Below are 19,245 nucleotides of genomic sequence, written 5' to 3'. Positions count from 1 at the left end.
ACTTTCATAAACCTAAATAGGCTTAATATGGTAGTATAAAAATATTTGTTACTTTCATAAACCTAAATAGGCTTAATATGTGAACATACTACTTTTTTTGATAAAATAGCTTAAATCCATACTCCAGCATCACTCATACCAAATCATAACTACGAACTTAGTACAACAGTACACTGAAACACACAAGTTACATTATTTTTCTACCTTCAATATACATGCGTGCATTATAAGGCTACCATAATCTCTGGTTATCAGACCAATAATTACATACATAGACAAAAATATGAAATATTTTTTCTACAACCTATTTTTTAAAGCACTATTAAAACTTTATTGCAACACAATATTAAAAATACAAAATAACCAATGAAAAATTGACTACATTAATCATATTTTAAATTCAGTCCTATTATTAAAACTATATAGTGTTCATTGCTAGTAACTATTTATATTATATTGCAGATCCTTCACTCGAATGTCAAAGCAAGTCGTTTTGAACGCCGAACTCTTGCAGGTTCTAGAAAGGAAAATACAATTAGAGATGTAAAAATATACACCTTCATTTGAAAAATGGCCATAAATCTATTCAACAGCCAAATACAACGTTAAAACATTTCTAACTGCACATAGACATTTAGTTTTGGTTTGATTCCTTTAAGATTCCTTTCTTTCAGATAATGGTTATTAGTAGAGGCACGATTATATGGTAATGCGCGATAAAACGAAATAACACCGAAAACCGCTTGAAAACACGAAATAAAACGAAATTGTGCGAAATCCGCGATATGTCACGAAATTTCGTCTATCCTGATTATTTACGTTTTTTTTTCCTATTCTGTAAGGACAATTCACTATCTTCAGCACAATCAAATATTTCTGACAGTAACTAGCGGCCATATATATTATATGCGACGGTGATTCATTATAGATTTTAAAATGAAGTCTCGGAATTAACGTAATATTTTCTTTAAACGGTAATATTGTGTACCATAATAATTTAAGATGTTGATAACTATGATACAATGGCCGCCGTTCACTTTCTGTAAATACAAAAATAACAAACGTCCAAAATGTTTTTCTAAGATTACGTTTTTAATCATTAAAATATTACACACTAAAGCGCATTGCTTTTACTGTTTATTTAAAATAAAGTACGTAGGGTATGAAAATAAAATTAACCCTGCTTAACGTAACGATTGTAAATAATAAATAGTACATGTTTATGTCGGTATCAATTTTCACGTACGTATGTTGGTATTCGGTATGTGTTTGTATTCGCATCTATTCTCCATTGTTTTGATCTTTCCAGCACGGCAAGTTTTAGCGTATTTCGAGGTTAAATTCTTCCTATGTGATTAAATTTTTTTGATAATGCCTAAAACGAAGGTTTCTGCCAGTGACCGATCGAAAGAATTTTCCAGCGAAGGATTTTATTTCAGTGATAAAATTTTAATGTGCAAATTCTGTAACTGCAGGATAGACTACGAGAGACGCGATACGCTTGTGAAACATGTCGTGAGTAAGAAACATAAGCGTTTGAGGCAAAACTCATCTGTTAAACGAGATCCTTGTCTAAGAGTCTTTAATGCCATTAATTTGCGGTTCAACCCAAGAAATGTGAGTAGGGTTAGCAGTTAGCATAGAAGATGCAAACCTACAGAAGTCTCTGCATAACTTGCCTTCTGTTTCCCATCTTCCCATTGATACATTCATAGATGGCTATGTTGCTTTCAAAAAAAAAATTGAGGATGAACTTTCATTGCCAGAAACAAGCCAAATTGATGTTGCAAAGGTACTTTGCTCCCTTAAAGGGGACTACAGTGAATTTGCTCAAGCCAGTTTAAGGGCAATCTGGTTCCCAACATCAAACGTTGATGCAGAACATTCATTTTCCAACTCACTGGTAGTTAGTGACAGAAGACAACGTCTCACTCCAGAAAATGCGGAAAATTTAATTATGATAGCATTTCAATAAAACCGTCTTAATAGTAACTTTGGAAGTGCTTAATTGTGTAATTTTGTAGTGTATGTGATTGTAATTAAGTCGATAAATTTTTAGTAGTTATTTCAAAGTTTGAATTTATGAATTTGCCAATGAACTTAATTGTCTATGAATTTGCAAATGAACTTAATTGTAATTAGATCATGAGGTTTTAGTGTTTATTAATATTTGTTTTAATAAATTTGCATGTCGTACAGAAAAGTAAGAAAATTTTGCCGTGGGTATATCGAGCAAAAAAATAAAACCATATAACACCGAAATCTTTATTTCTTTACACCGAAATTTGTCTTAAAATAACACCACAAAATCTTGACTCTAGTTATTAGTAATTTATTTATGATGTAACAACTTGTATTCAAAAATCTGTTTTGATTTTCAATTACAAATAACAACACAGCTTTTAAATATAGGGTAATATAAATATATTTTTCATAAGGTACCTGAAAGCCCCAAATTAAAGTAACTAGTGTGTGCCAATGCTTTCTCTGTAAAACAACTGCTCAAAATAATATAATTTATTCTCAATATATCTTACACAACAAATATAAGTTATGGTACATAAACATAAGGTAGTTTTATTTAAGAATCAGAGAAAATAAAGTAAATTAAAACATTCAACACTGAAGTTAACTAGGTCATAACAAAAAAAATCTTGTGAAAGGAACAAGACTTCTATTAAATTGGTTTGAGTTACCTAAAGATAACTTGTCTTCTTTAAAACTTGGGACATATTAGGAAATTCCTTTCTTTTTGTGTTGCTCTTTATAAGTGGGATTCTAAAGTGAACAAACTGCTGGAACTTGAACTCTTTATTTGTGAAAATCTCTATGGGTGCATTTATTGTATTTTGCATCATCAAAGAACAAACAGGCTTATAGCCTAATAAATCAGCAATAAATTTAAGGGGAAAATGGAAACTTTTGCCCTCCAGCAACATTTTCATGCTTTTAAAAAGAAAATTTTTCAGTTCCTACTTACGACTCATTTTTTGTTGTTGTTTAAAAACAACCTAATCCATAAAAACCACCGAGCACTAAACTACTGCAATACAGCAGCATTATGGCACACATTATGAACAGGAAGGGGGTAGGAGGGTAAAAAAGAATAATTACTTACCTTGCACTGGAGTTTCAATGTTCATTAAATCACCAAACACCTTTGAATTTTTTGAGGTGCTTGAATACCGAGAACCTGTAAGTATACACATTACATCTGACACCAAAGGCTATAAAATATGCACTTAAAGACTAAAAGCAGTTTTTGACTGCATGTACTTCTAAGCAGAACACTGGTCGATGGAAAAGTTGCCAAGTTATTTGTTGTAACACTAATATACTTGTACAAATTGTTTAACTTCTTCAAAAAACATTTTATACAAAATCGCAAAATTTTCTGAATCGTAGAATACTGTTGAATTAGCCACAACATAACTGGCATATCTGCAAGTAACTGCCTTAACCTAAATCTACATAAAATTAAACTAAATGAAATGTGTGACTATCACACAGTACACATAAAAGATAGTATTTACTTCTGTATTTTAGCCAAAGTGCACAATTTTTTGCAATTAAATAAATGCTATGCAAGAAGCTGTTATAATAAATTGAAAATACGCAGTGCTTTAAGACTTTACTTAATAAAGTGAAATTTCCCACAGAAAAAAAAAACAAGAAATTTTTATTAGAAATAGTTACTCACTGCGTCTTCTTCGGACATAAGGCGTTACAGAGTATTCCAATGTCGGTGACGACTCTGTCCCCTCAGTTTCTGTAACAACAAAAATCATGCAACAGGGAACTATCACATACAAAATTTATAATTATTTAGACAATTCAGTTTATATAAATTTACTAAGCACAGTATGTCCAACTCTGATCATACGACATGGGGAAATTCGATCAAGTTATGTTCTTATCTATAAAAAAATTCCACGAGTACATTCATATTCCGTAACTGTAATTCCAGATTTTTTGTACAGAAAATAATCTGGGACTTAAAAGGTCGTCGCTGCTCCCCGAGCTCGTCCTGCCGCGTCACCGTTAACTATCGCCGAGCGGCCTTGGGAATTCCGTGGGCCTCCACGCGGAGCGGCAAGAATGGACACCGCCCTTCTGGACTGTTCGGAATCGGGTCGGCCCGGAAGGAACGACGTGACTCGTCAGAGCCGCTCTCGTCTGTTCTGGAAAGACGGCCCACAAGTACTCGAGCAGCAACACCGGCCTCCGCGGGAGTTCCGAGAAGATTTCGAGCGAACGGAAGTGCGACATCGGTAAAGAGGGTGAGACAGAGAACCCCTATATAAAATATAGTTAAGTTTGCTAATATAACACAAAATAGAACGATAGCATTTATTAAAAGTAGGAACTTTGATGAAAGTATTTACAATCAAATAATTACAATATAATTTATGTTTCAAGCAGTCACAAATTTTGCATCCAAAATTTCCCTTCTTGTTGTTAGGCATCCATTTCTTCAACTGAACTGGAAAGTTGCACGAGTGATAATAATTACAAAGACCTGTATGACTGTTTACACCCATTATGTGACACTTAGAGAATACCTATCTGTTGAAAGTGTTTGTGACAGCAACAAATGTTAAAATTTCAGAAATAGGTACCCCTTAGATAATAAAAATAATAATGAAATTGAAAAAAAAATAATCAAAATTGTGTATCAGATTAAGCCATAATTATACTGAACTACGGATAATTAATTTGTTTTTTTACCTTGGAAGTGAACAGTAGATACTTCTTTTTTCGCAGTTTCAACTGAAAGAAAAAAATTCAGTATTCACTAAAAGGATCACAAAAAAAAAACCCTTCATGTTTATAACAACCCATACATAGTCACCAACTTTCACAGTTGATGATTTAGTTATCCGATTCTCTGTAGGGAGGAAGTCATCACTCAATGTTTTTCTTTTATCACTGATGTTTCTTTTTTATTTTTACATCTGACGATTTTCACCAATTCAAAGTTTTACAAGAATACTTTATATTTTTACATAACATTAAATAGTTTGTATTTAATTTATAAGTAGTTAATTTGTTTCAGCTCTCAAACTAACACTGTTAGCTAGTTACATTTATTGTTATTAGTAATAATAATCTTTTATGAAATTTCTAACAAAAACCTTAAAAATTATGGAATTATGTTTTCCTAATAGTGTGGCCACCCTGTAGGTGGAAGCTAAAGACAATTACATATTGATCACATTAATAGACACACATTCTACTACTTACCAGACTTCTCCAGTTTGTTAGCCAAAGATTTTTTCTTCAGAACACTTCTAGGGGTGGCAGTGATAGTTGAAACAGAGGATTCCTGCAAGAAAACAAATATGTACTGGTAAGAGCAAGAGGAGAACATAATAAACGAATCTGGCATTCCCTGATTCGGCATTTTCTGCAATCTTGCACTGATTGAGCGGCTCACGGTAAAATTTTTGGGGAGTAATTCGTGTTTTAAAATCCCATCAAAAATAGAAGAAAGAGGATTGTCTAACTAACAACAATTAATTGTAAAGGTTGTATTTTTGTGAACCTCAATTTATATGACCCAGTATGTCAAAAAATTTGAATTTAATATTTTATCAATTTAAAAACTGCAGTCACTATGATTTAGGACTGCTCTGGTAATACTAGTCATGCCAATGCCCACCTTGAAAAATGGCTTCTGTGTTCTACATGCGCCCCTCAATCCCCCTGCCAGTATAGGTGACTAGGTTGTTGGCAGTTTCTCACTAGCTCATCACACTTATCCCTCCATTCACAACCATGTGAAGCAAAATCAAAATACATTGCTGCATGCATGATGTTGGCCAGACACACATCAGTTTACGCTAGGGTATTCAGAACCGTAACCAATTTTCAGACGCGGGAATTTTGTTACTAGTCTTCGATGGAACAGAGAATTTACGATACTTTCAGTGCTAGGTAAATACGGGGAGGGGAGGGCGGAGCCACCGACACATTGTTCGTATATAGTTTATAGTACACAGTACACAGAATGTGCTGATTGAACATTCACTTAAGCACTCAATGTTATACCTAGGTGTTTTTCTTAATGTAGCCAAATATTTAAATGATCATACTTCAACTTCGTCTTTGAAGACTTAGATCATCTTCACCTTTGATTCGAATTGGGTGTGTGTGTTTTTTTGTCTCTTTCCTTGCTTTTTTTTTTTTTTAACTTTCCTTACATTTTTACAATAAATAAAATTTTCTTATAATCCTAAATGAACCTTTGCCTGAAAACTTAATAATGATAGTAGTAATAAAAAAGCAAAAGTAATCAATGTTTCTCAATTTATACAATGCACACTGCCTGACATGAAGTCTATTCTAAGCATGTATTGTAAATAATATGAAAGATGAGAAGCAAATTCTAAAAATACGTACTGCAGTTTAAGTTACTGATTTGAAAGCTACCTCTCTGTTTGCAGTAGTGCTTGAGCCAGACACAGAGTCCCAAGTTACTGTTTTCCTCCTGGATTCCCGCACGAGAACTTGCTGATGCAAACTCGCACTCTTCGCTCTTGGAGTTCGTAGCGCTGGAAGAAAGATATACTCTTAAGAATAAAATCAACACCTACAAAAAATCATTCACTAAATTTGTGCTACAAAAAACAAGCTCTCTTTACAGTGTTAGTTCTCTATAAAATATGTACCAGTATTACTCAAATAACTACGAAGGTCATTTTATAAGTAAAGAACATTTGTTCCTCTAGATATTTTTATTTAAGATATGAAACAAAACTTATGTTACAACAGATATACTTTAGCTATTTTTCTACGTAGTGGCCATATAAATTTAAAAATGGTCATAGCGTATCACAAACTTTTCTATGCCTTCTGCAAGTTGCTTGAACCAGTCATTAACATACCCTTTCAGTTTTTTTTGTCACTTCCATTGTAAAACATCTCTTTCATTGAATTTTTTCTTCAATCCTTTATTTCAGTTTGCCAGGTCACAACTGAAAATTGGCCTAAGTGTTCTTTATGAACATATGTTTGTCCGCCACTAAACATGAACTGAAGCTTCATTGATCAGTTTACCTTCACCATAAACCTAGGTTATATGGCGGTAAATTTTTATAGGATGGACTATTTTTCGCATTAAAAAAAGAACCTCACACTGGAGGGATCTTTAATTTTGTCACACATTTCAAAGTCACACAATAAAGAGTAAACGACCGTTCCAACTAGCTCGCTGTTAGCATCAGACTTGTGCGAAGCAGGAGGTGGGGGAATTTCATGGCTTGTCAGATCAAAACTTTTTTTCACTTTTAGAATGCCCCTCATACATGGTAATGTGGTAGCTTGGTGGGCTATTAATTAACATTATAGCAGTTGATGAATACTTTAACTCAAAGCTGTATGATGTTAAATTTTTATTGCTGTGCTTAGATGTTTACTGTATAGCAACATCCTCAATTATAAGTTCAAAATTCAATAATTAATTAGTATTGTATTAACCTTAAATTTGTTAAATATTGTGAATTAATGATGTAACAACATTATCAAACACAAACCAATACATAGTTATGGAAAATTACAAGAACATGAATTAAGGAAATATTCAAGATATGAAGAGCCTATGGTTTGCCACAGTGTCATCTCGCTCATAAATGCAATTACAAATGAATGGCAAACAAATAAACTTATGAATAATTCTTCATTTATAAAAAAAAAATTAAATGTGCACATACGGGTTGCCTAAAGTAACGGGTGAACCAAGTTCAGGACATTTTAATGTCTTCTTAATAACATTTTCTTACAATATATTATTTTTATAATGTGGTAATTTTATATATATAAAAAAAAGAAAAAAATGAAACATGATACAAAATATATTTACTGTTGCAGGAACATTTTGATTTTTGTGTCGTAAACATTTTAAGAGGTCATTTCAACACTTTTTTTATATGCGGGGGTTATAGAGAGATCAAGAGAGCAATCGTGTGATGAAACACGGACCCAAATGAGGCATATAATAAAGGTTGTGATGTCGCCAGTGTGGGGACAAAACTCTAACCCTCTTATAATACCAAAGAAACACCGCTAGATGTTCTAAGGATACTGATTTTATTGAGTTAATTATATTTATTTAATTTTACTTTTGTATGGATAGTAATATGAAAATTATTCTTTGTTTCTAATTACCCGCAAAAATACTATGTAATCTTTGTCCATTTTATAATAGGAGGAAGTATTGCTGAATTTTGTATGCAAGTTATGGAATTTTTATTTTTATTTAGCCATACGAATGTTAGTAAAATTTCCAAAAACATAAAATAATGTTGGAAGACTTGAATGAAGCGCGACAAATTTAAGTTTCTCTATAACTTATAATATTTTAACACTGTCAATAAGCAGCAATAGTAATTTTAAAAAAAATGTATCATTCCTAAGAAGACTATCCAGTTAACAAACATGTGTATTACAAAAGGAATGCTAAGTGGTGCGAAATGAGATGACTGGATCTTCCAGATGCTACAAACACAGTTTAAAAACTACTCATCCACCCTCCGCACATTTTTCCATGCTTTTCATAAACACACACCATTCGAATATCTTAAGCAGTATCAAACTGTGTCTTTTTTTTTTTTAAATCCTTGCAAACCGTTTGTGGGCCCAGGTAGGTGGGCCCCTCAAGGCAACTGACGGACCTTCAAGATAACAGTGGTGTCAGATTGGCAAACAGTCAGACATCTCAACTGTGGCACGTGTGTGCCTTTTGGTGGCAGAAATAGCCAAAGGACAAATTAATTAGAGCATAGCCTTTTTCTGAATGCACATTAACATGTCAAAAAACAGCAGGCTGATTCTACTTCCTATGCATATTTTCTATACACAAAATTCTACCCTAAGACTAATCATCAGTTGCAAATGTTATTTATTATATTCAGAACCAAGAAGCACTTACAGGGTGTGGTAGGCACCGGCTCCAATCGATTCTCAGACAAAATCATGTCTTCATTAGATTCTGACTTGGCAGAATTATCTTCCTTTTGTTTCTTACGTGCAGCTTTAAAAAAACAAGTAATATTAATACATATAACAGTTATGTGTCTAAATTAACAGGAAAAACAGAAGATACTTATCAGCAATTGTGACTCAGTATGAAATTTCAGAAAAATCAGTCTAAACCTAGACCCCACAGTTTTCTGAAGCATAAATATTTTTTGCAAACATAGCATGTAATCAAAACTCAAACCACTTACTGAAGTTGAAATAATACTTCAGATATATCTGTGCTTCTATAAGTAGATAGGTATCAATACTAAAAATCTGAGAATGACACGAGTCTAATTTACAATGCAATATGCATTTAAGTATAATACATACATATCGCAAAAGGTACAGAAAACTGTAAATCACAATGACAAACATGTGAGCCTCATTACTGATGTGATTCGTTTATGTTGTTGGTGCACAATTGTGTGTGCTATATTTAGTTAAAATGCCAAATTGTTCAGAGTACGGATGTCACAATCACAAAAAAAAAAGACTAAAGATACTGTAATAAAACATTTCTCATTTCGAAAAAATTAAGATCTTTGTAATAAATGGGCGAACAAATGCAAAAGGAAGGGCAAATTCTGTGTTAGTAGATGTAGGTTTAAACAACTGGACATTTTACGTATAGACATGTTACGTACTTGTTTTCTAAAACATTATCCCGGTATTTCAATCTGGGACAAGTAAAAAAAAAAATTCTTACAAGACCTAAAAGAATACAGTGGTCATCTGAAGATATAGCAGCTCATATATCATTAAGAAGTTTCAGCCAAAAGGCCTACCAATATTTGCGACATAATCACGAGTATTAGCTTCCAGCAGTAACAACTTGGAGATGGGCTTCAAAACTTAACTGTGATTCAGCGTTACAAAACACATTCTTTTGTTGATGAAAAAAATGGCACAGAGTTTCTCTATATATGAATGTGTTACTGGGCTGTCTAGTCGAAATGCAAGTCCTAAATTTAGTTTGTTTCAATAACAATATTTTTTTTTAATCAATATTCACAATAAATGTTTTAGGAGTACATAGTTATTTTATACTAACTTGTAACTTCATATTAACATTTTGTCATTTTATAAAATAAATATTTTTTTTTCAACAAAAAAAAACATGTATATCCATTGTATCAAGATTGTTTCATATCTAAAACATTTGGTGCAAAATCTTTAAAACAGCAGAGGAAATGTAGCATGCTTTTAGCTCAATTACTTTACTATGCCACAAAAGGATCAGGTTACCATTTGACACCATACACCAGAACAGTACCAAAACATAAGTGATGGCTGATTATAATATAAGAATATTTTCTTATTTATAAGACTTTGTCCAAAATGTCAAAACCACCGAATCAATAAACCATAAACTGAACCAACTGACTCACCAGCTATAAGGGCACGCACAGATGACTTTGTTTCTACCTTAGGCTTGGCATTATCAACTGCTTTCTTGTTCTTAGAAGTTTTCTTCTGGGTTTTCTTTTTGGAACTGACAATACGTTTCTTTCCACCATTTAAATACAGCTCTTCTAAAGTACAAAACCTCTTGCGTACATCAATAATCTGTAAAAACAATAACTTACAAAATAAAGAATACAAAAAAACCTGAGGAAAAAAACATTTATCAACTTAAAAACAAATTCAAAGAAAGCATTTAAACCATGTGACACACCACATTAAAGAGATGTGACTGATAGGTTCAAATCAGGTACAAAGGTGAGAGATCAATCCTTTTAAAGCAGTGAATTTAGCATAAAATGAAAACTGGTTGCTCCATTTGAACCCAATTCTTTCTCCTGACTGTGTGGATACAAGGTAGACATACTAAACTCACCCAAATATGTTAAGTTATGGTTGTTAGGGCTAGTCAGCTCTCTCTCTCTCTCTCTCTCTCTCTCTCTCTCTCTCTCTCTCTCTCTCTCTCTCTCTCTATATATATATATATATATATATATATATATATATACACTTGAACTCTTTGTTCTTTTTATATATATATATATATATATATATATAAAAAGAACAAAGAGTTCAAGTTAGCATAACAATACAATTTCAAACAATTACAATAATGCTTATACATACTTAGAGGTTGAAGAAATATTATAGCATATTATTCAGAAATGAAAAAAAAAAAAAAAAAATATATGTGAACCTTATGCTAACATGTCAGATGCAGCTTGAGTAAACACAAATATATTATAATACCAGTATATGTTATTCTATTATTGTTAAATATTCCAATGCTAGTACACTTAAATCAAAACTGCCAGATTATAATGTATTGCATGCGTACATAAAAATAGTAAAATAGCATTAAGATAAACCAACTGGGACTAAATGCTGGAGAGATATTGAAAGTTGGCAGCAGTGGCCTCACCTGCATGTTCATGACTTCCCAGAAGCCCTCCAGGTCGTCCACGGTGACGAGCCTGTCGCCCGTCTTCATCTCGCAGTCCGTGATGAGTGTCTCGAACTGGGCCATCTTCTTGGTCAGGAGCAGCTTGCTCTGGCCGACCGCCGAGTCTATCAGGTCCCCGTGGTCCCGGAGGCTCTCCTCGTTCAGCTTCCGGACGGCACTCCAGTAGTCGCAGAGGCCGTGTAGATTACCCTTTTCCATCTTCAACTTCAACCTGCAGCAACACACAGTTTGCCCAAAATGTTCCCTGCAGTGATAGCAAACCAAAATAAACACATTCTGCAGAGTAAGAACAGTATTAGTTCTAGTCAACTACGTTTTAAGTACTAAAAGTTAATTGAAATTTTTAAAAATTTCTAATTTGTGTAGGGTGCAAAATGGTAGTGCCAACGGCACGTGGTGTTCCCAAGCGGTCATCCATCTAAGTACTAACCACGCTCGACGATGCTTAACTTAGGTGATCGGACGAGAACCGGTGTATTCTTGAATTTTTTCCTTTTTTTTTATAAATATTTTGGCGTGCCCCGGAATCAAAGACAATGTCCTGGTCCTCACGGAAAGGAACTTGGAGTGCACATGACGTCTCAGGGCGAGATAGGTTCGTGGTGCCTTATTCCTTACAAAGGCGTCAGAAAGGTATGACGTGCGTGCAGCCAGAAGGCAAGCTCGGAACCCACTGCTGCTGCATGCATTCACTGCGACCTCCCGCCCCGCGACCCGTCAGTCCTCCATGGGTACTGTTACCATGCCTGGCTGACTGTGATAACATAGGCACCTGACACAAGTCTTAGGGGTATCCATTATTTTGAACTTCACCTAATTTATCATTGTCTGTTTTACTAATGGAGTTCCAAATAACTGACCCATATTCTAGTTCTTCTAGCTAAAGATATTTTAATAGTAAAGACTTAAGATAGAATCTAAATTAGATGCATTAAAAGTAATATATTTAATTACATCAAGAGTTTTATTCACACTAGAAATTAAGGTTTGAATATGATAATGGAAGAATAATTGAGAATCAAGAAAGATACCTTATTTCTTTCATATATTTGGATTTCTTAATAGACTAATTTTAACATTTATAATCATAATTTATAGTATATTTTCTAGTATATGTATTGGTAACTGTCTCATCAATTGCACAACTGCAATAGTATAGCATTTGAATGCTAGCTATATTTAAGTAGTTCATAATACCATATTTTAAATAAGGAATTTATAACTAAATTGTATTTTGCATACAATAATGTCAAGTTCTGTGCAGATTGAGATCTAAAATCATTAAGTAGTTGTTTACTGAACGAATTATGTTAACTTCATTTCCTTCTAAGTAAAATAATTTTGTTAATATTAAATATTTTCAAGGGTCTGCAATGGTGCCCAATTTCCGATAACGTGACCACACTTCAAAACACCAACAGTGTCTTCAATTATATCACGGAATGTTTGGTTGAAAGCGAGGAAACAACACCGTTTGGGTACAGTTGCATTGTTGAGAACCTGTCAAGATAGGCACATTAATTGTGTAGGGTGCCAGTTCACGGGACATTTACAACTATGTATGAGGGAGGGAGAACTGACAGTGCCACACGGCCTCATGTGCGCACACACACACACATGCTCGCTGTTTTTTTTTTAGAATATCCCCTCCTTCCCGCCAGCTTAGCAGACGTCACTTACCAGCGCCGATCCGACGGGCAGCAAACATATAACTGCACTGTTCACGGAGCTTTACATTACTACTGAGATATGTTAATTAAACAAATTATGCGTACTCATGGAGTTATATTTTAAAAACTAACATAGGCTAGTTATTTACGGACATATGCAATCACACAGTGCTTGGTTAATTTTTTTTTCAACAAAAAAAAAACTTGCATTAGATACTACATTTTTTAATCTAAAAATCAGCATAAAATATGTGATCCTTACATGAGTAAATACGGTAACCATTATTATATTTAGTTTTAAAAGCTACAGCTATGGGAAAACACTAAATTAGATATACCGAACAGCATATGCAACAAGAGGTTATAGAAATTCTTGCTTTGTTAAACCAGACATACCTGAAATATTTTATTCCTCGCTGACCTTCGTCTTCTAAGCTACTCAACAGATTTGAAAGATTCTGCAAATATCGAGTTGGAGTAGAACTCAACACGCCTGGACTGCTGCACTCTGAAATGACTAATGACATGTTTGTGTAAACTGAAAATTTTGAAATATGAATAAATATACACAAATATTTAATCTCAACTAATACAAAAATTTTAACTTAATTAAATAATTTATACAAAACATTTAAATTTCTTACAAATACAATAAAATTTTAAAAAAAATTACTTAAATGCCATCACTTTTTATGAGGTGGGTTTTTTTTAAAAAAAAAAAAAAGGTAAAAATTTTACAAACATAAGCAAATAACAGACAAATGATCAAGATATCTCATGTTGACTGTACAATATCCTTCAACCCAATTCCAAGTTTGGAGTTGAAAATACAGTACAAATTAAAAGTTCTTTCCAGTTTTAAAGTGTTTAAAACTTTGAAAAACACACTTTTTAATATATACTATGTACTTTCTCAATGTAATTTTTCTCAATGTAAAACCTTACTCCAGTGCTTGCCCCACCAAATCATAAAATTTTTGAGTATGAAGTACAACTTGTGAGTAATGAGAACTACTTACACTAGAACCCTGATTTTACGTATTCATTCAGTTCCACAGATTGCATTTGTAAAATCGCTGCTTTCATTAAATTAAGGGTTGCCCATTTTGATCCCACCCCCAGCCCCAGGCACGTTAAAACTGAAGAAAAATATTGTTTTACTTTTTGAACCGAATATATCTTGTATTATTTGTGTTATAATAAATAATAAATAAATACATAAATAAAATACCATTCAATATTAATACTAGTAATGCAATGTAAAAAAATAACATCAGACAGCAGCGTGTGAACATATAATACGCGCTGACTCTCCTCGCCATAGTCCTCTGCCACGCCGACAGGCGACCCAATGTACAATTATTGTATTCGAATTCGAAATTTTCGAGTACTCGCAAATCCCTACTACCAACCTTTATTTTTAGAAGCACTTCTGCTTTTTCCTCGTGTAACAGTAATGTAAGGACTGTGCATTACTGGATAGTCTTCATCTTCTGCTCTATTTTCCTTTTCTTCCAATTCTTTCTGCGGTTCATCCTCGCTATGCTTCTCAGCAGCATCCAAACTCTTTGGTTCACCCAGCACATTTGGAAGTTGCAGCTTTGGTGATGTAGAAACTGTGGAGCCAGACATCGCAGGCGAGGCACTAAATGTCATAACTGCTGCGGCTGCATCATCTCCCACATCAGATATTGGAGACCGGCTCCTTACACCAGTCACACAAGACCCAGCTTGTGAAGTAGAAGCGATAGGTTGTTCATTTTCGTCCTAAAATAAAATCAGCCAATAAATTGAAGGATTACAGACAGCTGCATTATTCTAAAATCTGAATAACATAAGATGTTTACACACTTCAAACCACTGCTTTTCAACACCTTAATTTGCATAATTACGTACATGAGTATGCATAAAAAAAATCCCAAAAATTTTAAAAGCAAACAATTTTTCTTTATTCTAATTCATGTAGGTTTGCAAAATGCTTCCATTATTTTGACAATAAAACATTTAGATAACAGTGACAGTAAATTTCATGGAGGTATTTGAAGAGGGTGTTTGTTCTAAATTTGAGGTCAGTCTGGTTAACAACTGGTTAATAAAACAAACCATAGCTGTATTAAGGATAATGCTAGAAGTTATATTAATAGCTTTTTTTTTTTAGGAAGAATCATAAAAATGATATCATGAACTGATATCACATCCACCAGGAATCAGCACAGAACTTCGCTGTAACAAAACAATGTTTTGCTATATAAAAGGAAGAGAGAGATTAGAGTCGTTATCATTTTGACTTCAATTATTAACATAACGCTGCAGACACCCATTTCCTAACTCTTACCAACATGGTAAAAGCAATAACAAAGTTGGAGTATCGAGTACAAAACTCACCTAACTCCAAGTGGTAAACCGAAATTGATCCCTAATAAAGATGTAAGAAATATATCTGCAGATGGAGCATGTCCTAATTTAGTCTACAGTCCATCTTACACTTTGATTGTAGTACATAGAAAAATAGTGCTACCTGTTGCCAGCTTTACACTACCCATGTTAGATTAAAATTCTTATTTTTTTTTATCTATAATTATATTATGTTTTAATTTTTTTTCAATTTTACTCTTTGTGGTTTTTTAAGATCATAAAATAGTGTGACAATATTATCATAGTTTTATTCATTCTGAAATAAAAAAATAAAATTCTAAACAGGTTTTATTAGTACACAGGAGAAACTATTTGCATCAGTCCGACACTATATAAAACAAAAAGACATTACCTTTTAATGTATTATAATCAGAGACAACATTTCTAATATGTAATGAGAGATAAAAAATTTGATAAACAGTTGAACTCAAGATGGCATCTAACAATTATGTTTTCTTAAAAGTAAAAATTTAATATTATCAGATAATGCTCTTGACGAAACATAAGAAGAAAATATATTTACAAATCTCTCATAACAAGAACTCAAGGATTGAAGAGAACAAGTATGATATGGTATAAACTTACAGCAGGAATGAGAGGAGGTGCAAGAGGAATTGCTACGACATTACCATGACGAGGTCGTAATCTCTTCACTTTGCCAGAATCAACTTTAGGTAGTACCTTCTTCCAACTACTACTGCAACATACAAACATATTAATATTTAACTCTCTCAAAAACATAAAAAGATGAGAATTGCATGCAAAATGTAAATTCACAATTTCAAAACCAATTTTTTTTGGGGAACATAATAATTTTTTTGATCCTTAATCACACAATTATATATTATAATCATTAATCATTCAGAAATATCAGCATTCAAATGGATTAACTATTAATATAACTACAAGGTGTAACATTGCAAGACCCTCCTACCTTCCCCAGCTTTTAAAATAAATTTTCAGGAATAAAAATAAATATGTTTTGTCTTTCAGAGGGAATAAGCTGATTATATAGTTTCAAGGTTATAGTGAACCAGTTTTTATACTTGTAATTTATCATTATTAATATTCTTGTAAATATTTTTTGGGTTGAGATGTTTTGTTTAGAAAAGCTGTTTAACTATATTTTTTCTGCTTCTCATTTGTCATAATGAGTTATGTGGATAAATGCAGTTTTTCAGTATGATATTTACTTTCGATTTTGTTTTAATGCCCATGTTTTACGTTTGGAGTGATTCAGAAGCTTTCATGATGATTTTAAAAAATTTGGCATTCTTTCGGAAATAAAGACAGAAACATATGCAACACGGCAGCATCCATATTTTCAGGTCCCGAAACGTTTTGGAATTTTTTTTTATGTATTCTTATGATGGTAAAGTTGAACTTGTTTATTTCCCACAGGGTTTATAATCTGACTAGAGAGTCAGAGACAGTAAAGCAGGCACTGTCTTCTGTTAAGTTTATCTGTAGTGACGTGTTGTAATCAGTTTCTTTGTAAAAGTTGTGTTGTGATTGGGCAGTGAGATCACGTGGCTTCCTCCTCCGTGTGGCTAGAGGCAGTGGTGGCATCTCGCCAGTTCACTGCTCGATGTTGTCTGAATATGTCACATTCAGAAGTGGCTCAAGCCAATTAATATAAATTAAGTGACAAACTTTACAGCTATGGTCCGGGCTGCGCTGGTATTAAAAATAGTTTCAGACATTTATTTAAAATTTCAGCCCCACAGCCTGCAATCAGCCCACGATGGGACTTAGTAATTTTCAGCAGCCGTCCCAAGGGAACCTTTATCCTTGGCTTGTACCATCGATGCCAAGCAACTTTGTGACTTCTTTACGAGATGTAAAATGTGTGAGCGAGTATTAAAAACGTTCTGGACAACATAAAAATTAATGAACATTCAAGTTTTCAAGCAAGGACATTTTATTTGGGTTGTTATGAGAACTGTGTGTACTTGTACACATTGTGTAATGGCAGACTGTGTTTTGCAATTGTTCAGAAACTAAAATAAAAAATAAAGTTCTAATTAGGGGTGTGCGAATATTCGTAAACACGAATAGTTGCGAATAGTAACTGACGAACTATTCGCATTCGTATGTCGAATAGCAAAATTTAAAATTGCGAATACCGTATTCCCGAATATAAGGCGACCTGCAGTTTCAGGAGGCCAAACAAATGTAAAAATAATTTTGGTAGAAATCAATGTGAAAATTCATTAGACATACATTTTGTGTTGATAAATCCTTTTTGCATTTATGTATACCGCATTTAACTTTCCGTTTCACAGCTACGTATTACTATTTGGTAGTGTGTTAAACGTAACAAAGCAAACAAAGAATGCAGCTTGCCGGAACTAAACAAGTGGCTAGCTGCCATGGTGAAGCATACGGCCATGAATAACTTCGGTGACGTGACCGCGAATATTTTTCAATATTACTCTCTGACAGATAGTCTCTGTCCTATGAATTTTAAAGAATAATCTAAGATAATGTGCGGGAACCTTCTTAGTTGTTTAGGCCCCGCTAGGGTAGCCAATTAAATATGTAGAGCTACTTTCGTGCTGCTTAGTAGGCTCCACACACACACTTAAACGTTGGGCTGAATAAAACTGTGTAATAAATTAGATTTCTTAAATTGTGTGACTCTTCACTGGTAATGTTGACATAAGGTAAGTCACAGTTAGGTGTTATTTGATTGATATGGAACATACATAAATACACACTGGAGTAGGTGGAATTACAAATAACACAACACAACACTGTGAATATTAAATATAGAATTATTTTATTTCCAATGTAAAAACGATTTAAAAGATTTCAATCTTATTAATATATTTAATTATTATTCATATCCAAAACAACAACCTAACTTAACGGTGACATCATAGTAATTCAATAAAAGTTCAATTACCAGGAGTTATGTTGCGCACATTTAAATATTTTCAAAAGTCTTAATTCGGGTTCGTTGACACTACACAGTTTTTAATTAATGTTTTTTTTTTTTAGGGAACTTAAATCAATTTACCTCGGCTAGATAGGTTCAAAATCATCGGCAGAGCTCAGAGCCTCTCATCTATAGGACCACTGAGTCTGTTAATTAATGTGTAAATTCGTAAAATTTATGTCCAAGTATTATTTAAATCCTCTATAAAGTCAATTTAATTCATGAAATCAATGTTTATAATAAGTTTCGGCGACGATGTGACGTAAAAACGGGAGTTTCGTGATTCGTGCATAAGATTAGGGCACAAAAAATCTGGGCACTTTTATTACTCACGTTAATCACTCCTATGATATTTATCTTTTTAGATAAATCCTATTTAAATGTTCTGAACTCCCTAATGGTTCATAATTATCATCCACTATCCGGGATGCCTGATGCTAGATAGCTAATTTTCAGGATTTAAATTCGCCGACGTCACGAAGTTGCCGCTCATTCAGCTGGCCATTGTAGAACTCTCTTTCTTACTAGTTTCCTCAAAATAACCAGTAAGACTCACTTTTAAATGGTGGCCCGTGATTGGCCAAAAGGACCGTTTCAGTTACCTAATTTCTTACCGAAAACGTAAACTCCGAACGCAACAATTGCGCAGATAACAAAATTTCACTTAAAATTCAAATACATAAATATTAAAATTAATAATTTACATAATAAAATTACGGCGTTAATTTTACCGTTTACAGTTTTCAAGTCCATTAGTCCTTAGAGGGGTATCA

The 19,245-nt window shown here is 33.3% G+C and overlaps 1 protein-coding gene across 7 annotated transcripts in view; it reads right to left on the bottom strand.

Moving 5' to 3' along the window:
* Nucleotides 1-307: 307 nt before the first annotated feature.
* The window catches only part of LOC134534077 (guanylate kinase-associated protein mars), a 38,899-nt gene continuing 19,961 nt past the window's right edge, over nucleotides 308-19,245 (bottom strand). Inside the window, exons 6-17 of one of the 7 annotated variants that reach the window (XM_063372091.1) lie at nucleotides 16,117-16,228; nucleotides 14,529-14,883; nucleotides 13,513-13,633; nucleotides 11,405-11,657; nucleotides 10,410-10,587; nucleotides 8,930-9,031; nucleotides 6,433-6,554; nucleotides 5,245-5,326; nucleotides 4,729-4,770; nucleotides 3,701-3,769; nucleotides 3,119-3,193; nucleotides 308-517 (exon numbers count right to left, since the gene is read on the bottom strand). In XM_063372091.1, coding sequence (XP_063228161.1) covers nucleotides 468-517; nucleotides 3,119-3,193; nucleotides 3,701-3,769; nucleotides 4,729-4,770; nucleotides 5,245-5,326; nucleotides 6,433-6,554; nucleotides 8,930-9,031; nucleotides 10,410-10,587; nucleotides 11,405-11,657; nucleotides 13,513-13,633; nucleotides 14,529-14,883; nucleotides 16,117-16,228 — 1,561 coding nt within the window. In that variant the 3' untranslated portion in view covers nucleotides 308-467. The remainder of the gene's footprint in view (nucleotides 518-3,118; nucleotides 3,194-3,700; nucleotides 3,770-4,728; nucleotides 4,771-5,244; nucleotides 5,327-6,432; nucleotides 6,555-8,929; nucleotides 9,032-10,409; nucleotides 10,588-11,404; nucleotides 11,658-13,512; nucleotides 13,634-14,528; nucleotides 14,884-16,116; nucleotides 16,229-19,245) is intronic. The other 6 variants (XM_063372093.1, XM_063372092.1, XM_063372094.1 and 3 more) reach the window with 6 other exon arrangements.

Source organism: Bacillus rossius, chromosome 7 (genome assembly GCF_032445375.1).
Source record: "Bacillus rossius redtenbacheri isolate Brsri chromosome 7, Brsri_v3, whole genome shotgun sequence".
NCBI lineage: Eukaryota > Metazoa > Arthropoda > Insecta > Phasmatodea > Bacillidae > Bacillus > Bacillus rossius.
This window is presented reverse-complemented; position numbering and strand designations above follow the sequence as displayed.